This window comes from Centrocercus urophasianus, unplaced genomic scaffold (assembly GCF_019232065.1).
Source record: "Centrocercus urophasianus isolate 14NV4802_14NV808 unplaced genomic scaffold, USGS_Curo_1.0 seq_22, whole genome shotgun sequence".
In the NCBI taxonomy this organism is placed as follows: Eukaryota; Metazoa; Chordata; class Aves; order Galliformes; family Phasianidae; genus Centrocercus; species Centrocercus urophasianus.
The window spans coordinates 14,553,713-14,581,536 of record NW_024884778.1 but is presented as its reverse complement, the minus strand read 5'-3'; the positions used below and the strand labels follow the sequence as shown (position 1 = coordinate 14,581,536).

General features: G+C 35.8%; 1 protein-coding gene across 5 annotated transcripts in view; it reads right to left on the bottom strand.

Annotated features, from left to right (window-relative positions):
- Window positions 1–617: 617 nt before the first annotated feature.
- IQSEC1 (IQ motif and Sec7 domain ArfGEF 1) overlaps window positions 618–27,824 on the bottom strand; it is a 174,562-nt gene continuing 147,355 nt past the window's right edge. For 4 of the 5 annotated variants that reach the window (XM_042823206.1, XM_042823207.1, XM_042823205.1 and 1 more), the window contains 8 exons: window positions 26,789–26,928; window positions 25,994–26,023; window positions 23,576–23,701; window positions 21,804–21,903; window positions 18,459–18,620; window positions 17,010–17,186; window positions 10,126–10,175; window positions 618–8,827 (listed from right to left, as the gene is read on the bottom strand). In XM_042823206.1, coding sequence (XP_042679140.1) covers window positions 8,222–8,827; window positions 10,126–10,175; window positions 17,010–17,186; window positions 18,459–18,620; window positions 21,804–21,903; window positions 23,576–23,701; window positions 25,994–26,023; window positions 26,789–26,928 — 1,391 coding nt within the window. In that variant the 3' untranslated portion in view covers window positions 618–8,221. The remainder of the gene's footprint in view (window positions 8,828–10,125; window positions 10,176–17,009; window positions 17,187–18,458; window positions 18,621–21,803; window positions 21,904–23,575; window positions 23,702–25,993; window positions 26,024–26,788; window positions 26,929–27,824) is intronic. The other variant, XM_042823208.1, reaches the window with a different exon arrangement.

Below are 27,824 nucleotides of genomic sequence, written 5' to 3'. Positions count from 1 at the left end.
TTTCTTTTCCTTTTTACTCTATTTTTCAGTAACTGCTTAAAAACTGGTATTCAATAATGTAACTCATTGAGAGATGTATAACTTACTGAAAAAGTACCACTGCAGCTCTAACTTGCTTTACACAAATATTCGTCAATCCTTGCAGTTCTTCCAGGAAAATACAGACAGTTGCCTTAGTAGCTTCTTCTCTCTTTATAAAATTGTTTTCACCTTTTCAGTCAGACAGATGCTAGGGAAGTTTTAGCACGTGCAGTTCCTTACTATCTTCCCTTTGGATATGTGTTGCTGTACTCACTGCATCATCTCTCTTGTCTCTGAATATTTAAAGAAAGTTGGTTTACAAATTAAATCTTGAGAAAGGTGAGAGCAGAAACTGGTATCTCCATTTTATTTCCCAGCCATGTGCTGTGGGAGTAATGTCACATTTGAAACACGGATGTTAATGGTGTCACTGTGTAATGTTTGTCCAGGTTAGCGTGCATCTGGAATTGAACAATGGCTATCATGAGAAGTATCTGAGAAAAAGAAACGAATGCACATCATTAGTGAAAGGGATTTCCCACATCTTACAGTGGCACTTACAACTTACAGAGGCAAATCACCAATTAACTCTGGCAATCTTCATTACAGAAGCACTAAATTATCTCAGCATTTTATTCTGTAAAGTATTCTAATTCAAATAAGGAAGGTTCACAAAATTTTCTTTTTAACTCAGTACACATTTTCCATTGGGCTAGAGTGTTTCTTGTTATTACTCTTTTAAGCTTTAATCACTTTAGTTTTGAAGCACAACAGAAGCACTCCAAACTATAGCCATTCTAACTTCTTTGTTTGTTTGTGTTTCCATGATGGGTAACATCAGAGCCAGAAGCAGAGCCAGAATTACCTGAAAGATGGAAAAAACAACAACTTATATGATAAATTAAGTAAAAGCGTCTCACAAACTTTTCTTCTCTGTGTTGGGGAGGAAATATTAACTAGTAAAATGAAAGTAAAAATCAAGAGCACATGGTGAGCTTATGGAGGAGGTAGATGCTCACAGGAGTCCTGTCAAGGTCAAGCATTCAGCAAAGGACACGCTCCTCTGCTTCTTTTCCTACCCTCCCAGTGCAGCATTCCTTTCCCACAGGCACAAATGGCACCATGCTCTCTCCTGCTCCCTTGCCTGACCTACAGCATAGCTGTGGGGGCACAGTGAGGGACAAGGACTGCTGGTTTGAATGGCTCAAGGAAGTGACGTGTCAGTCCAGTGATCATGTGCATAGCAGAGGCTGCACGTATTCAGTACTGCTGGATCCAAATACGATGCAGCTCCATGTCTGAAAATCAGATTGCTCCTCATTAGAAACAATTTCATAGCGCTAATTATGAAATTAATTTCCAGCCATGAGTTGCCATGGTACCATTGCTGATAGATACCATTGCTGAATAGCATAGCCTTCTAACTCAGAGCACTTGCACAGTCCTTTCGCTTTCCATTCCCTTTGGCCAAAAAAAAAAAAAAGAAAAAAAAAGTCACATTTCTTTGTCAAACACTTCTTAATCTATTTTTTGTAGCAGAAATGAGAAGTTGTAAAGACAAAGTATTTTCCACTATGCATGCATAACATTTAATTTCTGTCAGGAGGAATTCACCTCATTCATCTTATTAAAAGAGTGTTTTTTCCTTGCTCATTATACATATCTGTTTATATCTCTCTGTTTTACTGTGAAGAAATAAATGAAAACTGTATGTCATTTTACAACAGAGCTGATAACTTGTATGCTTGTGTGATTTATTTGAGCTGCCTCTGCCTTGTCAACCATGATGCTATTTCACACCTCAGTTATTACAAAGTGCTAAATAAAGAGGATGCTTTTTACAACACTTTATCATAGAAATATGCATTTATATGATTGATTAAAAAAAAAGAAATCTAAACATCCTAACATTCACGACCAGTCTCTTCCTGAAGTTGATTAGTTCTGCCACATAATACAGAATTTGGCTTTAATTTTTAAAATAGTAGGAAACAAAAACAAAATGTTATTAAAAATATACCTAGGATAAAGCAATTTTTGCATCATACTATCTTCTCATCTTGGAATTTTATATCAACAAAATTTAGCAGCAAAAATCACTAAGAGACAAGTAAGCTAGCTAGAGATGCAATATGCTTCCTTTTGAAAAGGTGTACGTAATGCAGTCATAGCACTACTACAGATTTATTCTTGCATGCTACTCTAAGTACAAGTATGTTCTTCTACAAATGTTTATCAGTACATATATAATTTATCACACAATACTAACAGCATCATAATTCTGTCAGTTGTTTGAATACTTGCAGAAAAAACTCACTAGCAAGAAATTCATTCAAGATGTGTACTGACATATGACACAAACACCTAAGCAGACAAACACGAGGCTAATTTTAGGAGAAGTTTTCAAATCTTAGACTTCCATGTTTTCTGGTTACAACTCATACCAGAAAACCTTGGCCTCGTCCTTAATATTAGAATTAAATTGCTTATCCCCAGTACGAAGGCAAAAGCTTCTTGACTGAAGGCATTTTTCATTAGGTAGGCACATACAAGTTCTTATCAGCAAGATTTGAGGAATGCAATTCCAATAAGATGTGCACCTTGAACAAACAAGGATATTAAAATAATTTTAACAACTTAAATAACTGAGCATTAGACTATCATATGCTTAACTTACATTTATTTTTTAATAAGTTGCTGAGCATTATTGGAGCTGGTGCAAATCTGTCATGCAAATGGCATTTGACACTGACGTTTTCTTCGGCTGTTTATTTTTCTTCAGTAATGCCAGATTATAAATGCTTTCATTATAGTCTTAAATGAGGTAAGAAAACATTTAGAGAAGTTATTTAGTCCCTACTGTTAAGATGGAACAATAAAAAACACAGATTATTAGTAATACCAATATTTATTTCTGAATTCTCTTAAATTAGAGAATTCAGACTACTTGGCTTCTCCAAAGGCAGAAATATACCAAAGTTCTCAAAATCATGGTTTCTAAAATAGGAAAAGAAAGACCAATGGAGAGCAGCACTGTCAGTTCTTCTATTACCAGTAACAGACTGTGTAATAGTATCAGATCTACTTTAATGTGTCACACAGCTCCAAGGGATGACACATTGGTAGTATCTAGAGATAGATGGGTACTCACCCATAAAAAAAAAATTGATCAAGAATGCACTTTCTGAAAAAACAGCCATTCAGAAAAGGTCTTAGTTGACTATTCCTTCAAAACAATTCAAGAATCTCCTAAAATTCATAGGAAAAGAAAAAAAAAAGCAAACAACACTTAAATTGACAGTTAAGCATTAGTTTTAACTGAGACATTAGACGCACTGTGATTCATTTGAAGTATAGGAAATGAATAAAAGTAAAAACAATTGTCATCTGAATTATCTGCTGAAGTACAACATGCCTGCTTAGCGGTGTAAGTGTCATGGTGTACATTAAGACACAGCAAACAAACACAACAGGTACAAGTACAGGATAGCACTTACCTCGTTACATCACTTACTGAAATATGATGCTCTCTGCCAACAGGTGCGCAGAAGCAATGAATACTCTCTATTTGATCTCAAGAACGTAGATTACACTTAGGAAATGAAGGACATACCCCTGGGAAGGACAAACTTGAAACATAAGTCAAGGGTAGGCAATCATCTGAACACGGACTCCTATGGAAATGTGATAGCCAAAAGATTAATGGGATCAGTCCAACATGCTGGACAGCTCACGCTTAAGGAAATTCAAAATATGGTAACTATTTTTCAATGTTAAAATGCTTTCAAAAATATTACACAAGAACCTCTTCAGTGTTGCCTGCAGATCTAAGTGTTTTCTTTATTGCCCCTTATAGTACTTCAGAACTAAGTATATTCACAGTACCACCAAAAAAACCAAAGGCCTACTGAGACGTGGCCACACTCTTCACAGTACCAGCCATTATTTCCAACAACTTATCTTTAATTTGAGATGAAGACAGAAACCTTGACCCCTTTGAAAAGAGTAGCAGAATTCAAATCGACCCAGCGGGTCCAGGATAGCACCTGAAGGAATTTCCTTCATTTCATGTCTGAATAATTAAAGTTCTTGGATTACACAAGATGAGAAACAAAGAGTTTTAAATGATTTATTTGATTTCTCCACATGATCACAGTTATAGTTTTACATCAATAGGGTCTGTTACTACTTACAAACAGAATGCATATTAAAATGAAAGCACTCCTTTCTTCCCCATAGTTACAAAATGGGTCTCAAGCCTCCCCAGAACAGAAGCTTCTTGTAAGTGTAATTGTTTTTGAAGTCTTTAACAGTCTGCATTCAACACCTAATTCTAATAGTTTAATACAACTCAAAGCAGATTTTAGTTCCTAGCAGGAGATAGGTATTGTAGGCAACCTCCAAGTGACTGCAGACTTAGAGTAATACTAATTTACACACTATGTACAATTTAGAGAATTGTCTACTCCCCCTACTTGGTCCCATTTTCACCACCCCCTTTTCTATTTTCCAAATTTAATCTTGTTATTGGTTCCTCTTTTCTTTTAAATATATACACAATAATCCATTTTGCAGGCAAGAAGTGCGATGGTATTTTACAACGGAACAGCAAAATGCATGCTTAACTGCAGAAAACACACAGCTTCATATGGAACAGCAAGTCAACATCTAGAGATTCATTTTTTTAAATATCTGCTGACTGTCTTTCAGCTCATTTTATCAAGAAACAAGAGGCTTCTGCTGCATGCAGTACATGATGGGAAAATCATTCTACACTGTATGTTAGACTTTTTTCTTTTTAGCGATACAAGACGTACATTATATTAGGATGAACTCTGTTTTCTGTTTTTACATTGTTGCACATTTCCATTTTTAACTTAAAAGAAAATTAAAAACCCCAAATATATATTGAATTGTTGTCCCAGAAAAGATTTTTGTCGCCACACCTTCATTCTTTAGGCTTCCCTTTCATTTTTTCAAATCAGCAATACGACTTTGCCGCTTTTTTTTTAATGGGAAAAGAGAAACATGGTCACTCTACACAGTTCTGTACCAGTTTTTATTTGGCAATGGCACTTGAGAAAAAAATCTCAATTTTATACCTGCCTGCAGGCTAAAATATATATATATATATTAGTTTTTTTTAACTGCACAGTGTTTCAAATACTATCATTTTCCTGTTCTAGACATGACTCACACTGTTCTAAGCAACTGTTAACCAAGAATGGAATCAGAGAAGTTATACTAAAACCCTTAATACAGTTTAAAAAAAATAATCGAGTCCACTGTTTCTCCCTATTGTTTTGAAATAATGTTTACAGTTACTGTGCTCCTATATGACCGCCCTGATTTTTTTAAACTAGTCTCAAAATAGTCTGATTTTACACATGCAACTTAATGCACCTTAAAAGGTAGGCACAAATTCTTTCTCCACGTGCAGATGAAATCATTTGCAAATGTTTTTTGCATGCACAGTTGTGATTCTTCTGAACATTTAGTTGATTGCACATGGAAAATCAGTGATCGAGCATTAAAATGTGGCTTACAGTGTAAGTATAGAATATTTATATTTGACTAATTTAAATGAATGAAAGGGGTTTTGAAACAAAGCAAATGCAGATCTGGGAGATTTAAGGTCTTCACTGTTAACTGAGTAACACAGCTTGAGTCAGATTTTCCTCTCAGCTGTTACTGAACATTCTGCATTTACACAGCACACGGTGAATTTTACATTAAAACTCTGCATCTGAAACAAATACAGTCTCTGCTACTCAATGAAGAGGAGCACTCTTACCTCCATTTCAATCGAAAGATGCAGTTTGTGAAAGATATTTGTAACCAAATGACTCTATCTTTTCTGGAACAACCTATAAATTACAATTAGACTCTACTATTGGTACAGATGTATGAAGAAAAGTCTACATATTGAAATATGTTATCACTTTACTTCAACTAATATCAACAGTTAACACTGATATATTTTGCAAATATACAATATGTAGAGTGTAGCCTCACACTAATAACATTAGATGACATGCAGACAGTTCTACTTTCCCCTATAAGAACAGTATATATTTTTTTTAAACTGCAAGGAACAGAGCCTCAGGGGACCTGTAGGAGCCCTCTTAAGGTTAGCCGCAGACTTTAGACTTGTATGAGTGATACTTAAAAATCATAATGCAATCACTTGTTTTCTTTTAATGAAGACAATTTAGAGAAGGAGCAGAATGGGAAAATATTGCACGCGTGGGAAACAAATATGGACAGCTTTAAACAAAAGGCTAAACTCTAGATTGCTGTATTTGCTCTCTGTGGAGGTTAACAAAGTGCTGAGTTTGCAGTTTTGCTGGTATTGTGATATCAATGGTATGGAAGGGAAAAAAAATTACACACACCCCAAATATTATAGATGCCATAACAAGGCAGAACAAGCCAATATGAAGGTTACTCTCTTATTCTCACTTCAGTCTCACTTTAACTTCTTTCCACTTTAACTGTTTTCTTCGTTATTCCTGAAAAAATATTATTAAATATAAAATTGACTACTGTTCTTACTTTTACCCATCTCACACTGGAATTTTTTCCAGAGCTCATCCTCTTCAAGGTTTGCTTTTAGGCTGGTACAGTTTTGCAGTTCTGATTCCTTTGCCTCTACTGTTTAGGTGTAAAGTTCTTGCAGTGGCTCAAATTGCTGAAACTACAAAGTAGGTGCCATGTGTAACTGTACAGGGTTTAGGGATAAAATTTTATATCAATTTGCAAATGGTCTGACTACAACACATAAGCAACAACAGCACAGCCTGTTTTTATGTGATGTCTTGCAACTAACTGGACTATGAAAGTGAGGGTTTGAGCATAAACTCAGCCTGCTGAGTGCTGGTTACTTTCAAACTAACAAATGTGATGAGTAAAAATGGTGAAGCCACTTCATTGCTAGTGCATGGCTACATGGAATTACAGATCTTTTTTTCTTTAGTATATATATAAAAACCCTACACTAAATTCTAAAACAAACCTTCAAGTTTTAGAGCACTTCCACCTGGAAATGCTCTCAGACTAGAATTCAGCTTAACAGGGGGGTAAAAATAAGAAATTATGGTAAACAGGAAACAAAGTAGCTGAGAAAGATGGAAGTTTGCAATTTTCATGTTTGAGATGAATGTTTTTGCAGTGTATACATGCACCTGTTATAACTCTTCATGTGTGTTCATTAAAACATATGCATACAAAAGAAATGTGGATCATGTAAATTCACAGTTATCACAGCCTTTAAAGTGTCTAAATTTGTGTGACCAATGCTTGAAGATGACCACTGGTGAAAAGGTCATCCCTTACATTGCTACCATATAATTACTGCATCTTAACAAGTTTGCTTACCTGAAATAGAAGAGCAGTTATAATACTGATTACGTATGATATCATGTTAATAAAATAAGGATTTATACAAAGCAGTATTTGACTACAACAATTAAATGCTATGTTACTTGGCACATTTAATAATGATTGCTTAGAAATCTTAGCAAGTCCAGAGGACTGACTTCTAATGAAAATACTGAAATGTCTGAAATTTATTTCTAACATTTAGTGTTTTTGGTCTACTCTTTCATATGCTATTCATCTATAATACTGTCCTATCAAGTAAGTGGAATTCCTTGTAAAGTCTATATTGCTAGCTTTGTGGACTGAAAAAATTTCTTTCCAAGCACAAATGTTAACTATACAGTATATATATATATATTTATATGTATATATTTATATTATATAAAGTTTACTTACGTACTTTCATCAACCATATCAGGTCTACTTATTTTTTGCCCATTGACAATAAAAGAGCAAGAATGCAACACTTGGTTCTGTATCACTTTTTTCCTTTTATCATAGGCTATGTTTTTATTCTGCAAGTAAAATTGTCAAGGGATTTGGTGTAAAAGGTAATTTTACTCATATTCGGCAAGCAGCATGTTTTCAAGGCAGTCTGGAAATAAGAACTAACCAGATGGTAAGCATCTATGGAATAGATAAGTGAAACCAGTATTGATTGCACTAACTTGACTTATTTTTAGTATCAGCAAGCCTTTAAGCTCACACGACTCAGTTTAATTGTTTGTCTAGGTAAAAACTGACAATATTATTTGTTGCTTCCTGTAAGTGCTTTTGTAATTGTGTTTAAAACTACAGTTATTAAGAGGGTCAATACGTTCTAGACTATTGTGCTGATGCCGCTGTGTTTGGGCTTAGTGCTGGCTGAAGTGGACGGAGGTGGAGGCGGTCCATGGTGATGCTGAGTGTGCTGGGGATGAGAAGAGTGCCCTGGGTGTGGAGGGGGCAGTGGTGGATGAGGAGAGTGCGTATGCTGTGCGTGGGGGTGCTGCATGTAAGGAGTATGCTGGGAGTGTGCCCCATGCTGGGAATGGGGCACGTGTTGGTGATACTGGTGTGGGTGCTGGATGTGCTGGGGAGGGTGATAGTGGTGGTGGTGGTGATAGGGTGGTGGGTTCTGCTGCATATGACAGTACTGCGAATGGTGAGAGTGTACTTGTGCCTGGGTCTGTCCCTCAGCTGGCCCTGCATGATGCATGGCAGAAGGATGCTGTGAGTGTTGCTGATGTGGGATTACTGGAGGGTGTGGAGGTTGCTGTGATGAGCCAGATGGTGGATGGCCTTGGGAAGGTGGCTTTCCCCTTTTACTACCAAATAAGGAACCTAGAAGTGAGGAGGAGTTAGGCATAGTCTGGTGAGGGCGAGATGGACACTCTCGGGTTGATGTAGCTCTTCGGCGCATGTGAGGACTGCTAATGATGGACCCCTAAAAAGAAATTAATAGAAATAAAAATTAAAAAAAATTTTAAAATGTTTAAAAGAAAAAGTTCACACTGACCCACAAACTCCTCCTTCAGTGCTCACATGGGTGGAATATGTTAAAGAGTTCTAGGAAAATTTTATTTCCAACTTCTCTAAGTTGCCAGCAAGGCAATCGTGCCCTTTTTGGGACATTTATAGGCATTAACACTTTAGTATAGAAAGCTATTGCTTTAGGTATGAAAAATGTCACGGAAAAGTGGCATGACAAAATATCTAGGAGTGTGTATTTAAATGAAAAATACATTTTAAAATACTTAAAAATTACCATACTTGCTTTTTTAAAAACAACAACAAAAAAAGTTAACTCAAACTAAAAGGTTAAACACATAGCAGCAAACGTTACAATTCAGATTTCAAAAACAGTATTTAAACTTATTTAAATAGTAGTATTTTACTACTATACACCATAATGCTGCTTCTCAAGCGTACCTCTAAATTATGTGTTAAATGGAACCACATCACTTTTGCCACTAAGTTTTCTATGTGATTTTGTTTTCTGAGCTGTGGTCCAATGTTTTCTATTATTTAGCTTGGAACGATCTATTTAGTTTCTGGAAGTTTTGGGTTTGTATTTTGTAAAGAGAAATATGGGACACAACATTTACTATGCAAAATGTGCTAGACTTAAACTGCAATCTATCTAAAGCAAACAAAAAAAAAAAAAGAAAAAAGAAAAAAAGAAAAATCTGCAAGCTGAATTCAGACATGAACAGTATATATAAATGGTTTGAAGATGAATGAAATCTCATGAAATCCACATTGAATTAACCTGTCTTAATTCTTTTTTTTCCTCCCACGCCCTATCTGTGCAATTCCATGGTGTCATGACTGCATACACTGAACTAGAAAATAAGCAATGGGGATGGTTGAGCATGAAAATCAATAGTTTTAGCTAAATATCAAACAGCAAGAACAGTGTACTTTGTAACAAAGAGCAAGTGGGCTTTTAAGCTGGGACTAGACTGAAATGGTGGCAAAAGGACACATCATATTCATTTAACCATGCTTGCAGGAACAAAGGGAACAAGGTTAGCTCAAACCAAAAAATGGCATTGGTCTAAAACAAGCTGTCAGTGCTTTTTAAGCTGGAAGAATACAAAGTGAGTAGCCTAGGCATGCATTTTATTTGAGGCAGGCAGGTTATATGTTAGAAGAAAAAAGAGCAAAAAAATATGTATATAAAAGAAAGGTTTGAAATGCACATCATCACATCCAGCTAGACATCAGTAACTTCCTACTTACTTCCATATTGCTGTCTAGCGATCCTGCACTGCTGCGTCGCCCACGCTTGCCTGCCCAGGACATGCAACACCATAGATTAGAGACTGAGACAAGACCCGGGTGAAAAACAGCCGCTTGCCCTGAATCGCTAGAGGAGTCTCTAAATGCTACTGGGGGGCTGCAGGGAATTAACATTGCACTGGACTGGTACAGTAGCTCCTGAGGCAGAAACTTAGGTTTTTAAGGCCGTTAGTTAATTTAAGTTTCTGTACCTGACTGTAACTTAGAAGGCATTTCTGCTGTGAATCACTGTAAGTACTGGGGTGTGATAGTGCAATTTGTACAACTCCTAACACACATGTCTCTTAACATCTATATTTAGCAGTACGGTCATGATGTTGACCAGCAACAATTTTAAGTTGTTCAATTTCCTGGTATCTAATTATTTATGAAGTTTTCTTTACAGACCTGTAGCACTGATATATATTCATGGGGTGGTATTAGCTTAAACGTGTGATCTAATATTGGCAGATTCTGAACTTCACTGGGGGGGAATGCCAGTGGCATCAGTTTCAGCATTTCAATTTCGAACCTCAGTGGATTTCATATAATCTGCTTTCATGATGTTTTAAAAGAAACTAAACTTAATTTTTGATTAATAAATAAAACTGGAATCTGTCTTGACATTATGGCTAGATTTTGTTTGTTTAGCTGTGCAGTGCTTTACATTTAAGTTTGATGGACCTGTTGTTTGCTTCAATACTCTCAGATTGCCCAAGTCATTTGCCTACAGCTACACATGAAATACCAGGCTGTTTGCCTAAAGAACCAGAATACCTCAGTGATTATATATAGGACACAGGATCCCAGATTTTATGTCTCATTTCAAAGGGGAGAGAAGCCCATGGCTGCAGTGGAACTAGGCATTTTTAAAAAGATGTGTTGTTGAGCATAGCTTATGAAAGTTTCAAAATACTTTACTGAAAAGATTATAAACAATGCTAATCTCTGAAGAATAGCCAGTTTCTCAAGCTGCTGTAAAATCTGTATCTTTGTAGATAGACATGTTCTCTCAGTACAGCCATTTTCCTGCAATGCCAACTATCAGTGAATCTCCACTTCGTACTGGCAGGTTGCTGACCTCAGAATTTCCTACCCTAACAGGTGATTTTGGAGAGAAATGTGAGAATTTCAGAATCACTGACCCTACAAGCCACACATCCTCACCTTTAGAAGCTCCAGAGTTCCCTAATATCTGTTGTGTATGGCAGATAGTTCAGAAGAACTTTGGGACTGGTTTGGCAGTGGTTCCTGGGAGGTTTGCCTTTGCTTTTCGACAAGCCCTCTCAGAGACAAGTTTAGAACATCCGTAAGTCTTATGGATCAGTATGATCTAAGATTATAACCCAAGAGTGTTGGATCTTCGAACACAACTTTGACGTATTTAGCCATGGGATGCAGCCCTGCAATACAGCTTTCTCTTAAGAGCTACTGTTCTCTCTGGGCTACAGCAATATTTAATCCTCTCATTATCACTGAGAGTTACTCATGAGTACAACCTCCTGCACTGACATTAAATTCAGGGAAAAGTGTTTGTCGTCAGAGCGTTTTGGTCATCTTGTATGTTTGTTGGAATTTTCAGCAGCTCCCTCCAGACAGACTGTCATACATCTCTTGCTGCAAGATTTAGACTCATCAAAATCATAACTGACCCTCTCGTGGTTATGACAATACTTCACTTTCACTTCTAGTCAGGCTTTGATCTTTTTCTGCTCTGCTAGAGGGATTAGTACTGATTAACATTCAAATAACTCTTGCTTGTTTACACAAAAACAGAGAAAGACAACCATCTCTGAACTTAGCAGTGAATATTGCAAGTAAGACTGACAGTTGCTATAAGTCATTAGGTATGGCCAAAAATAAAAGAAAACAGAAAAATCGAATCTATTTTGCATATTGTGGGAGTGAAAGTACTTAAATGAAATAACCATGAATGCAGTATATATGGACAGAAAGAGACAGATGGATTTTTGCTTAGAATAACTTCAAGGCACAGAAGTACCAAGAACAAATGGAAAATCCTAATTTAAATGCCTGTAACTTCCCACAGATAGGCACTATCCCTACACAGAAAACTTAGTTTATTTTCTTGAAAACAAATTGAACCCAATTCCGCATTGGCCAACGGCACAATATGAAAGGTATTAACTAAATCCTCCAGAGCATTCTCCTGTCAGTCTATGTTTCTACAAGACTGTACTCTGGCCTTTGAGATGACAAACCATCTAAAAATGTCTTTCTAAAGTAGCAGATCAAATTGCATTTCAGGAAAAGGGTGACTGTGCTAGAATTGTGTGTAAGTACAACTGTACTGATACAAAGATTCGTTAGCTAATGTAGTACAGTGATATAATAAAAATACACAATTTGGCTTTGTAGGTCTTGAAAAAAAAGTTTGGAAAAAAACTTTAAATGGTCTTTTTGATAAAGCAAACTAATTTAGCAGCTCTTCTAACAATGAGTCATTACCCTGACTGTACTACACAGGTTGTGAAATTGAGATGCACAGCAGCAGCAGGATCTGCAACTACCTAGCTACAGATATAATGGATACTACCAACATAACTGGCTCAAAATTATCTACACAATAGACTCTAATGATAATCCACAGAGACCACTTCTCAGAAAGAAATGTCTCTTTGCAACATCAATGTTTTCATCTTGTTTTCTGTGTGAGGCAGCTACAATACTGTCATCACAGGTCAATTGTGAAAACAGTTGCTGGGTTTCTTCAGAAAGATTACTCTCAAAATACTGATTACGTTCCAGACTGTGAGGATACAACATAACTATATATGACCTTACTGACCTCCTTCACTGGAAAAGCAAACGGTGTCTTTTCCAGAAGACAAAGGTTGTTGACACAAAGGTGGCCATGAGGTGTCTTTATACAGTATATCTAGAGAATAATTTGGTACTGACATGGACAAATCACAAAAAAACTTGATTCACAAAAATCTGTTTTATTAAAAATTACTAAATTATATAGTGATCATTACTATTGTTATTCCATTGAAGAAAAGGAAACTGAACAATAGAAACAAGATGAAGGGAAAACCTCTCCCTGCTCAGAAAACTCTTCTGGTAAGGGAGGAAAAGACTGCTGGTATTCTATAAGATGCTGCAAAATCTGTGGGGGAGGAAAAAGATAACTGAGTAACCCTGCCTACATCCAATGAGGACAGAGCCAAGGGAATGCACCAGCTCATCACAGATTGAGTCAACAGATTAGGAGATTCTGTAATTGCATGAAGCCAGAGTCCCTTTAAGGGGATTACAGTGCAAAAAAGTTTTACAATCTTTTTTTAATTACAATTTACAATAAACTATTCTGAAAATAAATAAATGAAACTGTATGTCTGTGGGGGAGAGATGGAGAAACCTTTTCCCCTGAATGCAGGAAGAAATATTTTAAAAAGTTAACAGTCAACAAATGAGACTACATGAAGTATATAGATAGAATTGTTTTAATGCTGGGACTGCTTTACTGCAAATGCTTTTAAAAGTGATCTCTACTGGTCTGTGATTGTTTTGACACTGCTCAGGAGATTATGAAACAAACACTATCTATATTCATAGTAACCACTACACCACCCTGCACTTCTGTGCAGATTTGAGTACACTATAACCTTTTAACCAATGCAATAAATATTATCTGCACCTTAAAAATTGAGAGTGAGGGGCATAAAGCTTGATTTCCACTAGTGCTCATTGCTGTAAGCCCAATGTGAAAGAACTAGCTCCTCCAGGAACAGAAAAAAACACTGGCATTCAGATTGACTAGCCCAAAGTCATCCAAAATCAGAAAATCAAATAGCTTAATCCATGCTTTGGCAAACAAATCAATCTTCCCACATACTTACACTTTCCACATCTTCCTCTAAATCTACTAATGAAATAACTGTATATTGCATAAGTGGTGAAAAGGTCATCATTCCACTAGATTTCACAAAACTCAGCTACAACTGCATTAGAATTTGTTTATTGTTTAATATTTTCATGTAAATTAAGAATTCAAAATTACAAAATCTCAGTTCTTCCTCAATTACAGCTCAAGAACATGTAGTAAAAATAACCATTTTCTTTTCTTTTGAGAAAGAACAGAGCACGAGCGCTTCTGACACATTCACACCTTTGAGCAGTTGGTTGCCACATTATGCTTTTTAGTCCTTGGACCTGTAACTGTCAATCCACAGCGATCACTTCTACCCACAAAATCAGGACCTCATTCATATCATTTTCACAACTATCATCTAAACTATCACGGCAAAAGCACAGAAGACTAACCTCAGAAAGTGTTCCTGACGTTTGCTTTCTGACAGAGAAATCTTGTTTTTCCTTACGGTTTACAGCTTAAGGGCAGAATCGTTATGGTATCGACACTTATTAGACCTAAGCTTATATATTCACATAGTTTTCCAAGACAAGAAATGTAAAGTCTGTTTCTACAGCCACTGTTCACCAGATGTTGTGACATCTGGTTGAGAGTAATGGACTGGTTGTTGTATTTTTTTTTTTTTGTTTGTTTGTTTTTATATACAGTTTTGTCATATACACATCCAGTTCAACCAGATTCCCCTTTCCTTGAATCAATCTTTAAATGTTTTTATTTGCTTTTACAATGTTCACTGGGTAGTTTTCTGCCTTCTTGCAAGCGTATGTAACCAGGGAGTTCCAACATTAATTACTTATTTTTTAATATGAAAGGACCCTTTTGAAAAGTCACTTACATCCTACAGAAAGACACATATCCCAAATAGTCCCACTCCTCATTTCTCCTTGTTTTTTCCATGTTCCATACCACAAAAAGAAGATTTGAGGCCACCTAAGTCAGCAACTCTTTACGGAAGTACTCTCATCTGGTATCTCTGGGACACAGTAACTTGCTAACTAAAAGCAATGCATTTGTTACTCTTTGAATCATCTTTCCCATATCAAAACCAAGTCAGCCTCACATGTAAGCTAGTTACTGAGAAAAGGTAGAAAATGTTGGTATAATAGCAGTAAAATTATTATATGAAATAACAAAGCAAGTAACATGTCATTTTTCAAGTCAGTTGCACTGCACAAGACCAAACAGAAACTCTCCATAATTCTCAACTTGTTAAAATTAAGTTTAGTTGGGTTTAACTCATTGATAAACCCTGCAGTCTGTGAATGATTTCTATATTTTATCATGGAAAAAAGTTATTTTCAGTAATAAGCATGCCAAATGTATGCATGCCCTGTTGAAATGTGATGTTCTCATGATTATGAATACTTATTTATTGCATAACACCCAGAACATGAATTTAAACTTATGGCAACGTTCGAATGACTGGGATGAAAAATTTCTTTGAGATGAAAAAAATTGACTAAGAATTACATTTATGTGTAAACATACCTACTGAACTCACATATTTAACAATATGGCAGTTCTCATTCTAGTGAAATAAAAACAAAACAACAAAAAGGGATGATGAAAGTATCCTCAAATCTGAGATACAGTAGTGGTGAAGACTTAGTGACTTGATCTAAAATCCATTGAAGCCAATCAGGCAAAAATATTCAGCTTCAACTTCACTGTGGATCAAGGCCCTAGGTCTTTCATATGAGGCAAATGGGCATGAGGATGAAAATCTAAATGGAGAATAAAACAATTGAAAGAGCTTACTCTCTCTATACTTGTATGCACATACATAGACCCACAAAACATTGGCTATAATTTTAGTTAGATTTTATTCATTGCAGCTAGAATCAATTCCTCCGTTAAAAAAGAAAAAGACAGAGAACATCTACTACCAAAGACAGACATAGTACTGAAATTGTGGCTATACTGTAAACCATCACTGCAATTAAAAGAACAAATCAGATTAGGCAAGGCAGACTATGAACTAAAGAAAAGAAAAAATACAGTTGCTACTGCTTCCAGAAGTACTTTCTGAATACTGGACATAGTGTTCAGATGTGACTTCTTGCAATGACAGGAATCACATTTAACACTGAAACACACAGTTACTACCTGCGGTAGCCTGTATTACCATGGGTATGGCAGTTGTGCATTACACACACAAATCACAAAATAACACGTACCAAACTTTCTCCTGATTCTTCTTTAGCTTTTAAGTCCCACCACCACTCCTTTCCAGTCCTTAGCCATATTAATCAGCTAATAAATTTTAGAAACATGAGTGGCTTTGTGGGATATCAGTATTCTTTTCCAGAATGGTTTCTTTCATTATATTGGCAGTAATATTTCACAGTCACCTCTTTTACAAGAATTAGGAACTTTATCTTGAATTGCAAAATAATAAGATAGAACTGGGGACACTATATAACTGAATTACATAGTTCTAAACAGAATTTAGTAGGGCTTCACTCAATTTCATTCATCAGTGTGGTAACACAGGTACACTTGAGCACAAAATACATGGAAAGCAATTATTACACAGAGATCAGTTTCTTTGTTTCTAAGCCTACTTTATCAAGGGAAGAAGCAAAGCAGAAGAAAAAGAGAAAGGTAAACTAAGTGGGTTACTCTTAGCGCAAGTCAACCATTTCTTCTATAAAACACTTACAATTTTTCCACCGTCTTCACTCTCCTTTTAAAGTATATATAGCAATCTACAATGGTTTAAATGTTTTCAAATAATTGTGGCTCAACAGAACAAGGGTAAAAAAACAAACAAATTAAACACAAAGTATGACAGAGGAGCTATTAAAAACGTTTGTAGTTTCGGTGTTATTGTAAGTTACTCAAGTTTCAGTGCTCAGTTCTTAAGGCCTACTTGTGAGCTGCGACTTATGCATAAATCACACATCTTTGCATGCTGTAGTCAAAGCAAGGAAATAAAGGCAGTGCTTACCTGCTTCAGACAGGTCTCTAAGGGAGCTGCTCAGTGCACTTCTTTTCAGCCCTTCCCCTGTAGCGTAGCTGTCATCCAGGCAAGCTCTGTTCAGTGTCCCATTGCCAGAATCTTTTTTCAGACTGGAGCACTGAGACATGCTTGGACGCACCACTCCCTTCTGTTTTTCTAACTCAGCTGAAACAAAAGAGAATAATTTTTCAATTCATAGTTACTGGCTGTAGTGAAGCAGCGTAGTAACATCACGATTTCTGTATGTGATCACATAGATACTGTGGATAACAGCTAAGTGTTCATTTTGGTAGATGATGATAAATTTGAGAGGAAATTTAGCTCTGTACCAACAGCTTTAAAGCACAACATACAGGATGAATGGCTATTACTCTGTTGGAAAAACTGAAGATAAAATTCTGTGATTAGACAGTCACATGAAATCCAGCAAAATATGTATGTATGATTTGTATGAAAGCTACCTAATCAAGAGAATACAGGAATATAAATGTGGAAGTGCAGGAAAAAAAGCAGAATCAGAGAATGGTTTGGATTGGAGGGACCTTAAAGATCACCTAGTTCCAACTCCCTGCTTCCTTTAATTATTGAAAGGCCACAAGGTCTCTCCCTGGAGACTTCTCCAGGATGAGCAACCCCAACTCTCTTCAGCCTCTCTTCACAGGAGAGGTGCTAGAGGTGCTCCAGCCCTCTGGACATCCTTGAGGCCTTTTCTGGACCTGCTCCAACGGTCCATGTGCTTCTTATGTTGGAGGGCCCCAAAACTGTATGCAGCTTTGCAGGTGGTATCTGACAAAAGCAAAGTAGAAGAGTCACCTCCCTTGCCCTGCTGGCCATGCTACTTTTGATGCAGCCTAGGATATGGTTGGCTTTTGGGCTGCAAGTGCATACTGTTGAATCACATTAAGTTTTTCCATAAACTAACATCCCCAAGTCCTTCTCCTCAAGACTGCTCTCAAACTGTTCTCCACCCAGCCTGTATTTGTGCAGGACCTTGCACTTGGCCTTGTTGAATTTCCCGAGATTCACATGGGCCCACCTCTTTAACTTCTCAAAGTCCCTCTGGGTGGCCTTTTTTCCCTTCAGCATGCAGAAAAATTCAGTGAAAACTATCTGAAGGGCTGTAATCAAAAATTTCAGTCACATAAATTACTCTTTACATTCTTAATGTAATTTATACTAACAATTATAAATCTGTTGCTATTTAGAGTTTGTCCAGGCTAACTGTCCACTGCATCTATATTGTACTAAATTACTGTAAATAAACCTAGATGAAGTTTAAGGGATCACTGTGTTTTTCTTCTTTTAGGAATAAAAGCCATGGAAAAAAACTAAGTTATTTTGAAGTTGAGAGGAGTTCTAATGAGCTATGCAGACATTAAAGACTTTCTTACTTTGATTAGTTTGAAATTGCTCTACTATATGTACCTTTGTACTTACACTCTATTCTGTGCTTTTCCATTTCTTGAACTTCTGCAACTGACTCCCTCAAATCATCTGTAAACTTCTTCCTGTCCTGAGGATTTGGTGCATTGAAATTTATTAGTACTTTGATATCTGCTCCTGGAACAGCTGATGTGAGCCGTATGCCATTGGGATAATCTAGAAGAAAGAGTGAAGAAAAATGTGAATGCCAAAGCTTTGATTATTTCTCTAAATTAACATAGGAGACAAAATCAGGGAAGTAAAAGTCAAAGGGTATGGAAAAACAAAAATCTGTAAGACATTATGAAACTGCTTAACTGTCGAGATACAGAATAAATATTGAAAGGCAATCTTTATGCAGCCTTTATCCTTAAGGTATCATGTAAAATATAGAAGAAAAATCACAGAAAGAAAGAAAAATGTAGAGGGATTGATAAGTCTTATTTCATGGAACAGATCCCATTACCTAGCTTAATCAAGTTAAGTTTGCTGTGTAAAGACTACTCAAATATTTCTCAAGTACTAGAAACTGACTCATCCTGACAACTTAACATTTTTAAGAACACAGACACACACTAGCGTGCAATGTAGTGTTTAATATTCCCTAGTAATTTTGCATCCTGGGCACCCTACTTAATTGACTGTCTTTTTTTTTTTTTTAATTTTAAATGACTTGTGAAATTGCATACTGAGAAGTAAAATAGTCCATATTGTGGGCACCATCATATAAAGAGCAGAACTTTCAGAAAAACCCTCTTTGTCTCTTCCACTGTATGAGGCTAGAAATTTTAACAGCTACACAAAAATATTCTGTAATTGAGATAAAAGGTTCATTTACAGAAAGACAGTATATAATGAAGATATGCTCTGCTACAGACAACAGAATCAGCCTTTTCTTGAATCACAGATCTCCAGAGACAGGATGTCAGAAAAATTCAAAACGTGCATCCCAATGCACAAAGTTTTCTTTAACTCACTGCTTACTCAAATCTCTAGCTATGTATGCAATCTGAAGTCCAGGTGACCCCATGTAGTAAAAAAAATCACTCAAGAATCAGTTGATGATGTAAGGTAGTGTCTTCCCTCAAAGTCATTAGGTTTCAACAATATATAGAATTAAAATATTGAGTAGCAAGTGCAAGTACTAGTCCATTCTCATACTGTTCTCTCAGGTAGAAATAAAAGCTGCCAAGTACCCCAAGCTTCAAGGGACACAGAGAAAAAGAAGGGAGGAAGAATTTAATGCTTCTGCCAGGGTCTAATCTGCTTCTCCTAAACATATGACAATACCAGCTATCTTTCATCAAATAAGACAGCTGTCTTGTGTATTCTGCAGCTGCTGTCACTCAGAATACAGACAAATGGCCAAAACTACAATGGAGTCTGATGCTAAGTAATGTTACAGAAGTGGATCATATGATATAACACTATGTATCAGTTTGAACCCTGAAACCAGATATCCAGAGAACAAGTCTAAAAAGTATATCAGTTGAAGAAAAGATGTTTTTGAAACTGAACAAGTAAAGAAACTTATTAACTCCAAACAGTCACATTAGCTCCTTCACAGAAGAATCAATAAACTACAAAACTTCACATATTACACAAACAAAATGTTTTATTTCCAAATGATACTTCCCTACAACACACTGATTAAGCATCAGGAAGCACTGACATAAGTATTAATGGGTTTTAGTTATACTCTAAGAAGATTTACTTGTCCTGAGTATTTTCAGTGATTTTGACTGAAAATGTAAAACATATTCCCTGTGGTCTACTTATTTACTAGAGATAAATGACATAATTTCTCTTATGGAGCTCATCCACCTGTCAACATAGCTGATTTCTATTATTAACCCAAATCATTTTGTTCAACCTCACTAGTAGACAAACCAGTATTTTTGTTGCTTCTCCTTTAATTACACTAGATTTCATTCACTTGAAATCAGCTGGTCCTGACAGCTGCTACATAGGTTTAATGACTGGCACGATGGCTCTGGCCAAGATACCCTAAAGCTTGACTGGAACAGGGAAAATGGAGATGATCAATTTTATGAATCAGACAAGAACAATACTTCTCTTTCCCAAGTGAAAAATCACTGCATTCTACCCAAGAGACAGCAATATTAGAAGTACAATCAGCTCACTTATTCATCATCTTCTGGAGTGTCTTACCTGAGAAACCCAAATACATCTACTGAAGTGTCTCAGTCAACTGCCTACAGTTCGCTGGCAAGAATTAAATCATTTTCTGCAGGTCTCACTATAGATATTTTTAAGTTTACTTGAATAAAGTGCTCCCACTTGGTATGCTTATTGGTATTTTTCTTTTTTTTTTTAAACTGATATCAGAAGAAATAAATATTCTTCTACTTACAGTCGAATCCAGTACAGAAATATTTGCAGTTCCTCTCTAAAAATGAATTTTATATTACATAGAATATGCATGAGAGAGAGAAAGAAAGAATGAAGGTGTTTACATAAAAATAACTCATAGGCTACATCACTGCTATGAGGTCTTCTCATTCAAAATCTCCAGGTGCTTTAACTCATAAAGAACAGTAATTTCTTTTGAGTGAGATGAGCATTGGAGCTCATTTTCAAGGACAAATGAATGTAAGAGCTTTTCACAAGAGAGAAGCACAGAACTACTGAATGTCAAACTGAAATGTATCCAATTTATCATGAAAGTTGAGGTTTCATCAAATAGACTGTCTCCCTAAGAACCATGCAGACAACTGAGCATAGTCACATTATTACAGATATTGCCTCTGGCTTTAAAAATTGCAGGAGCATAAGCAAAACACTAGATTTTTGTTGGACTGTTGACAGCTAAGACTGAGAAAGCACTAGGGAATATTGGATTTATGCAGATTATAGCTGACATAAACAAAAAGGTGGCACAAAATCCAAACTTCAATCCAGAATCTTTGCCTAATTCTGTCTGGATTTATATTTGAGTAGGTAGCAGACACAAAGGTAAGACCAAATCAGGAAAATATATGAAACAGTGGCTTAAGTTACAGAAAACACTATAGTAGTCATTATTATCATATACTGAGTTCCAACTAATTGTACCACTGATTCAGCAACATTTACAATTTATTTGCTTTTTTACAACCATTCCATTATTTACAAGTGTTCACAAAACACATTTGCTTAGATCTGGATTCTGACAACTATCAGTCTAACAGCAGTCTTTGCATGCTGACACCATAACCTTCAGGACTAAACTCAACTCACAGCAATTTTATTCCTAAATTTAGAATCAAGTCCTGTCCAGCCTTTTGTTTTATACAATTTTTATTTTTTAATTTTTTTTTTTAATAAATAAAATCATGCAAAAACAGAGAAAAGACTTACACTGGTTCTCAAAAAGAAGAACTTGCATGCCATAGAGGGAAAAGGACTGTCGAAAGCTGTATGTAACAGAGTTCTTCTTCTTTTGAAATATCTTGGTCACCTAAAAGTTACCAAATAAATAACGTAAAATATCCCTTTTATCATGCATTTATAACCTTCCAGCAAAAATTAACTTCCTATTTCTTTCTTTTTTCATATTTCAACTTACGTATTTAATCTGCTGCTACCCCAGAAACAAAAAACTAGCTTTGAAGTACTGCTCTCTCATTAGAAGATTCAATATTTTATCCAGATGCAAAGCCTGTGTTTTCTGTTCTCCAGGACTCTACTTTTCTACACTCAAGAAGAAAAAAACCTCACATTTATTCTACACTGCACATGTTAGGAAAAACATATATTTTTTAAAATAATCCTTTGAAAGAAATTAACTGCTACCACACTTTCCTTCATGCTTTCTTCTCACTTTGACTACAGACAGCCCATTGGTATGGACTTCTCAACCCACGTTTAATTCTTAGCCCTTCTCTCACCTGCAGTGTGATCTTCCAAGCCTCTTCCACTTGTGCACCTCCAAATATTGTCTCACACCATCTCATCCAATGAAGCCATTTTTACCCTGTCATCCTATCTGAACAAAAGCTCCAAGGTCTGTGGAAACCTTTACTTTTTGCTACAACACAAGTAACATAACCCTACTTATATCAGTTCTGGGGTTCTCCTAAGTAGTGAAGGGAATGACTCCAATATCAAGAGATTGATTTTTAATAGTTCTTTCTAACTTTTGCTTTTTCCATAGCATTTTACTAAAACTAACAAATCTCTTCTACACTACCTACAGAAAATTCTGATAAAATTACAGGCATCTAAGTAGATAATAAAAATGAACAAGAAGTTAGCAGCCTGAAGATGACAGCACTTTACCAATTTACATCCAAACTCACATTTATGTATCCTATTCCTGTTTCAGTGAATAAACATGCTTGGCTCATACAACGTCCATGACAACCACAGAAATACATAATCTTGTTTTTCTGCAAGTAACTGGAATTCATTATTTATTGAAGGGAGACATTCCGTAGAGACACAGTTAAGCTAGAGGTTATTTTTGTTCTTTATAATAAGAGCTATCGTTTTAAAGTACTTTCTTATGCTCTACTGCAGTAATCAATAAAAGGCTTCCGTTTAAAAATAGTTTATATATAGTGAACAAAAGTAAGAAAATTAAGAAGAAAAATTAAGAAGAAAATTAAGAATTAAAAAGTAAGAAAAGTAAGAAAAAAAATATTAATCATTCTGAGATTGCAGGATTTCAGAGTAAAAGATGTTTATGTCTAGGAATGTTCATGCACTTATTGCTGCTGACTTCACAGACAAAGGCATTTCTGAATACCACACTAGAGGTCTTTTCAACCCCAGAGATAGTAAAAGCATACACTGAAAAAAGAGAAGAAGTCATTCGTCCCCCAGAGTACTCCAGAAAAAAAATGTGTTAGATTTTATAAGCAATAGGTAAAAATCCCATGAACAACCCGGTGATAGTTCCGTAAAGGCCTCCCATATCATAGTCCTTACTCCTACACAAAAGCACGGTGAGAATTACAGGCAAAATTTTGTTTCAGTGTAAGCACATGAACAGAATAAGTCTTGTAATATAATCAGGTTTAACACTGAGTAAAAAGGAAAAACATCAGTCCTCTCTGAATCTTAGCATTAGCAAAGGTAATCTTACAAAAAAAAATGAAGCAAGACCCCCTGAAACTGAAAATACATACCACAAGAAGGTCATTAAATAAAAATATTTCTCGCTGGTGCAACCCAAGCTTCTGAGGTTTATTCGGATCAGGAACTTCAAAGAGTCTACAGTAGCAAACAAGCCTTCGGTGGGGTAGGGAGAGGACCTATGGTAATACAAAAGTTCATGGTTACTACAGCAATATTTAGCCAAAGAAGAGGACCTTTCATACCGGGAGTCTTTTATGAGTAATTCAAATATCTTTTACCTCTAAGCTCATTACACTTTTTCAATAAAAGAGGAACAATGCCAAAAAAAGATTTCTATGCTACAAACTGCATGACATTCAAACTTCAAGAACACTCTTTTATCAATTCTAACAGCCTGCATTTGGATGTCATTGGAAGGCTCATTAGGGGTAGATCCTTACTTTGTGAAACAATAAAACCTTAACAGAACTCAAGATTAAGCTCACAGCACATTTTATTTGCTGCTTTCCTGATCATTTTCACATATCAATATAGGAAACAAATTCAGCTTCTGTGAGATGACAAATTTAGCAACATTGTAGATTACTTTTTGTCAGCCACTGAGTTAAGTCAGGTTTTTCATTCCCTGACACAAAGGAAAAGGTGACGTTAGGATAGTAAATGCACTTTCAGGATGGCTTGTTTTCTCACGCCAGCAACAAAACCAAGAATTATGTTCCATTTTTTTATTAGAAATGCCTGCTGAACCTATCGCCAAAGCTGTATTTTTCAGTCCAGTGAGACTTCATTTCTTTCAAATGCAAGAGATTATGCTTTGTTAACAATACTGAGAGTAACCCTTTAAATTTTCAAGTAGAGAATACTCTTCAGTAACTGGACGTATTTCATTTATATCTTGCATTTACTTATAATTCCTGATTCCGCATAGGAATGATGGCATTTACCAGGAAAACAAAAGCAGTCAGACTATTAAAGCTGCTTCTTCCTCTATGTGAGCAGGAAAAAAGAGTAGAGTGGAAAAAACCTTAAGTGTTTTTTATCTGCCCTTATTCCTGATTGTTGTCACTTCATATGATGACACTTCAATCACCCCTTCCAAATAAAATGACAGCTGCTATTAACAGACAAAATTTTAATAGCACTTAATTTATCTATGGCATTCGTTTAATTACTCATCCTCCCTGGGCTTGCGGGGAAAAGGATTTAAAAAGTATATCTGATATTTTATAAAGAAGCCAATGTTGTGAAGAATGCTGGAGAAATCAGTGGTTTCAAACTGACTATTCTGGTAATTGAACAGTTTATGGGGGTTCTCAATGAAAAGTAGCAGGAATAAAAGTTGCATGTCCTCATTGTTCCCTGCCTCCAGGTACATGGCAGACTTAAATTTACTATTGCAACATAAAGGGTATCACCCACTCTATGGACTTGCAAACAACTACAGTGAGCTTGGTGTTGAAATTTAACTATAGAAAATGTTTTCACTCATAGCAATGGATGATCCTGTAAGATTCCCTTCCACCATACTTCACAAAGGTAACATCTTTCAGTTGGCTTTCACAATTCAGTGATACTCTTAGACATGCAACCATGAAACAAAGACAGAATAGAAAGCTAACTCTGAATGCTTTTAATTACTTACATGGCAAAAAAAAAAGCAAAAAAAGAAAAAAGTAAGAAATAGAAGGCAAACAAATGGAATTTTAAAGTAACCTCCTTGGATTGCCCTGAGTGAAGATGTTAACATGCAGCACATTATATTGATAAAATCATAATTGATAAAAAAAATCATTAAGATCAAGTTTGCAGAAGGCTATCAGATTTCAGAATACTACATTCACTCCTTGACTATTTTTTTTCTCTTTATACGTTTGTTCTTCAAATTTAGAACTACCACCAATACTGCTATCATGAAATGAAAGTAAGTGAAATACCGTGTCAGAAGAAGAGTTTCAGAAATACTATTTTATGCATTCATATATTTTAGTTTTATAGATGTTATTGAACATGTCTACCTGGAATCTGAAATCAGTATCTTCTGTGTAGATCTAACTCTCACAAGAGAACAGTTAACATAAATTGCAATATCTTTCTAGAACATCATACAATATCAAAATGGATATAGAAATAACAAATAATAGACACACTGGAAACCAGATGGAAAGGTGAGATACAGCTGTAAGTTTGCTTGCTTGTTTACTTATTCTTTACTGGCTATTTAATGCCTATGGAGATTACAGCATTTGAAATAACAAAATGAGCACTATAAACTGCAGGCAGTAAATTAAAGAGTGTAGCTGGTAAACATACTTGTAAGGAAATCTTCATACTTTGCAGAGTTATTACAATAACTGAAAAAAATTTGCTTGATAGAAGCCCAATTTTTGAAAATGCTAAAATGTAACAGAGTGCATCATCACCAGTTAAAACAACGACAAACTTTGAATGAGTACAAGAAAAATACCTACACAACCAAGTCCATGATGCAGAGATCCAATCTACAGTAGAAAGACATATACAAGTTCATTAAACTTCAGAGAAACACAGTACTGTATCATAGCAAATAAATACGTCATGGTCTTACTATGACTAAATGCCTATAAAGTAAAAACAAATATTTCTATCAATAAAGACTACTGGCTATTTCCTATATTTTCTTTCACACAGTTAAAAGGATCTCAATAGAAGATCCTTCATCCTAGGACTCCATCGCAGCACTGTTTTTCCCCACAGCAAAACATGAGGCACCTCAGGATACTCAAAACCAGTATTAGAACTCCTTGGACCTGATTTCCAGGTATGTTCTCAGAAAAATGATATGATCTCCTCTTACAATTACCAGCTCACTGAGCTAGCTGCAAAACTCAGAAAAGTGTGCATATGAAGTTCTCTGCCACCCTTTGAAAATTCTGGAGTCATAACTGATAGCATAAATGTTGAAATATTATTCTCCATAACATCACGTTTTACTGAGAGAAAATGTTGGAAAAAATATCTTAAATCCAGTTCATGATTTGGAATACCATCATTCACAAGTATCAGACTAAAACTGATTCCAAAACTAAAGATTCATCTGCACTGAATACCTGAATACTCCAAAATAAAAAACAATCATAATGATTTATTATTTTGTCATTTTCAACTTTCTGCTTTTTAATAAGCAATTTATACATCTAAGCAACATAATTATGTGTTCTCCTATACTGTGCATTGCCCTACATCTCCTTACTATGTACTAAGTTACATTCTGGGCAAAGACTTACAGGTTTCTTTCCTACTATGAGTTTTTCAACCTTCTGGACTTGGGATACATGATCCTCATTTGTCTTCAGCTCCCGCTTGCGGATCCGCTCATAAATCCCAATCAGCATTTCTCTTGGGATATCTTCACCATCATCCACACCTACAGAATCCAACAGTTTTATGATCAATTGGTTTCGACTCATAGCTGTTGGACATCTCCTGTGATGTTCTTGGGCCCACCTTACCCAAGTGGCCCCAGTCATGTTACTGAGTACTGAAGCACTGAATTTTGCCCATATGCTTGCTATCTCCATACAACAAGGCATTGATTAAAATCAAACTGTTGGGTTTATTTTTTTAATTTTTACATCATTACTCTAAAACTAATTCCTAAAAAGGCTAATTTCCAATATAGATTATTTCCTTTTTTTCTTTACTTTTCCTCTGCTTTCCTATTAAAGCTCTAATGAATAAACTAACTCTTTAGATATTAAAATGTCCTTCTACCTCAGAACAGTATAACCTCTGCCCCAGTATTACTCAACACTGCTCAGAGATTCATTTCTACAAGACAGCCTCATAAATAACCAGTAAAATTAATTTAACCAGTATTTACTGTATGATTTCAAAATTAATTAAGTTAGCCTGGAAAAAAACAGATCAACAGAAGGGCCTATTTACAACGTCACTGTTTAGCACTGTGTGACTGTCATCAGCACATCAGCATACAAGCATCCCAACAAATGCCTGGAAGTTGAAAGCTTGATCATGCGTTTTTAACAGCAGTGGAAGGAGTCTGATTTCAGTAAGTGACTGAAAGGTAGCACTTCTGGCACAGGGACATGCATATATTTTTCTCACACTAGTTTTAAAGCAATAACCTACTGCTTCCCAGTCAGAAGGCAAAATACAATATTTTGTCACCAGGTGGAACAATTGCTGCCACAGAAAAATACTGTGATAAAATACGGTTTCTTTGCAATGAGGAAAAATGGCTTCTCTTTCACACCTGCAAATGTCCCACAGATCACCCTTGGAGATCATGGCATTTAAAGC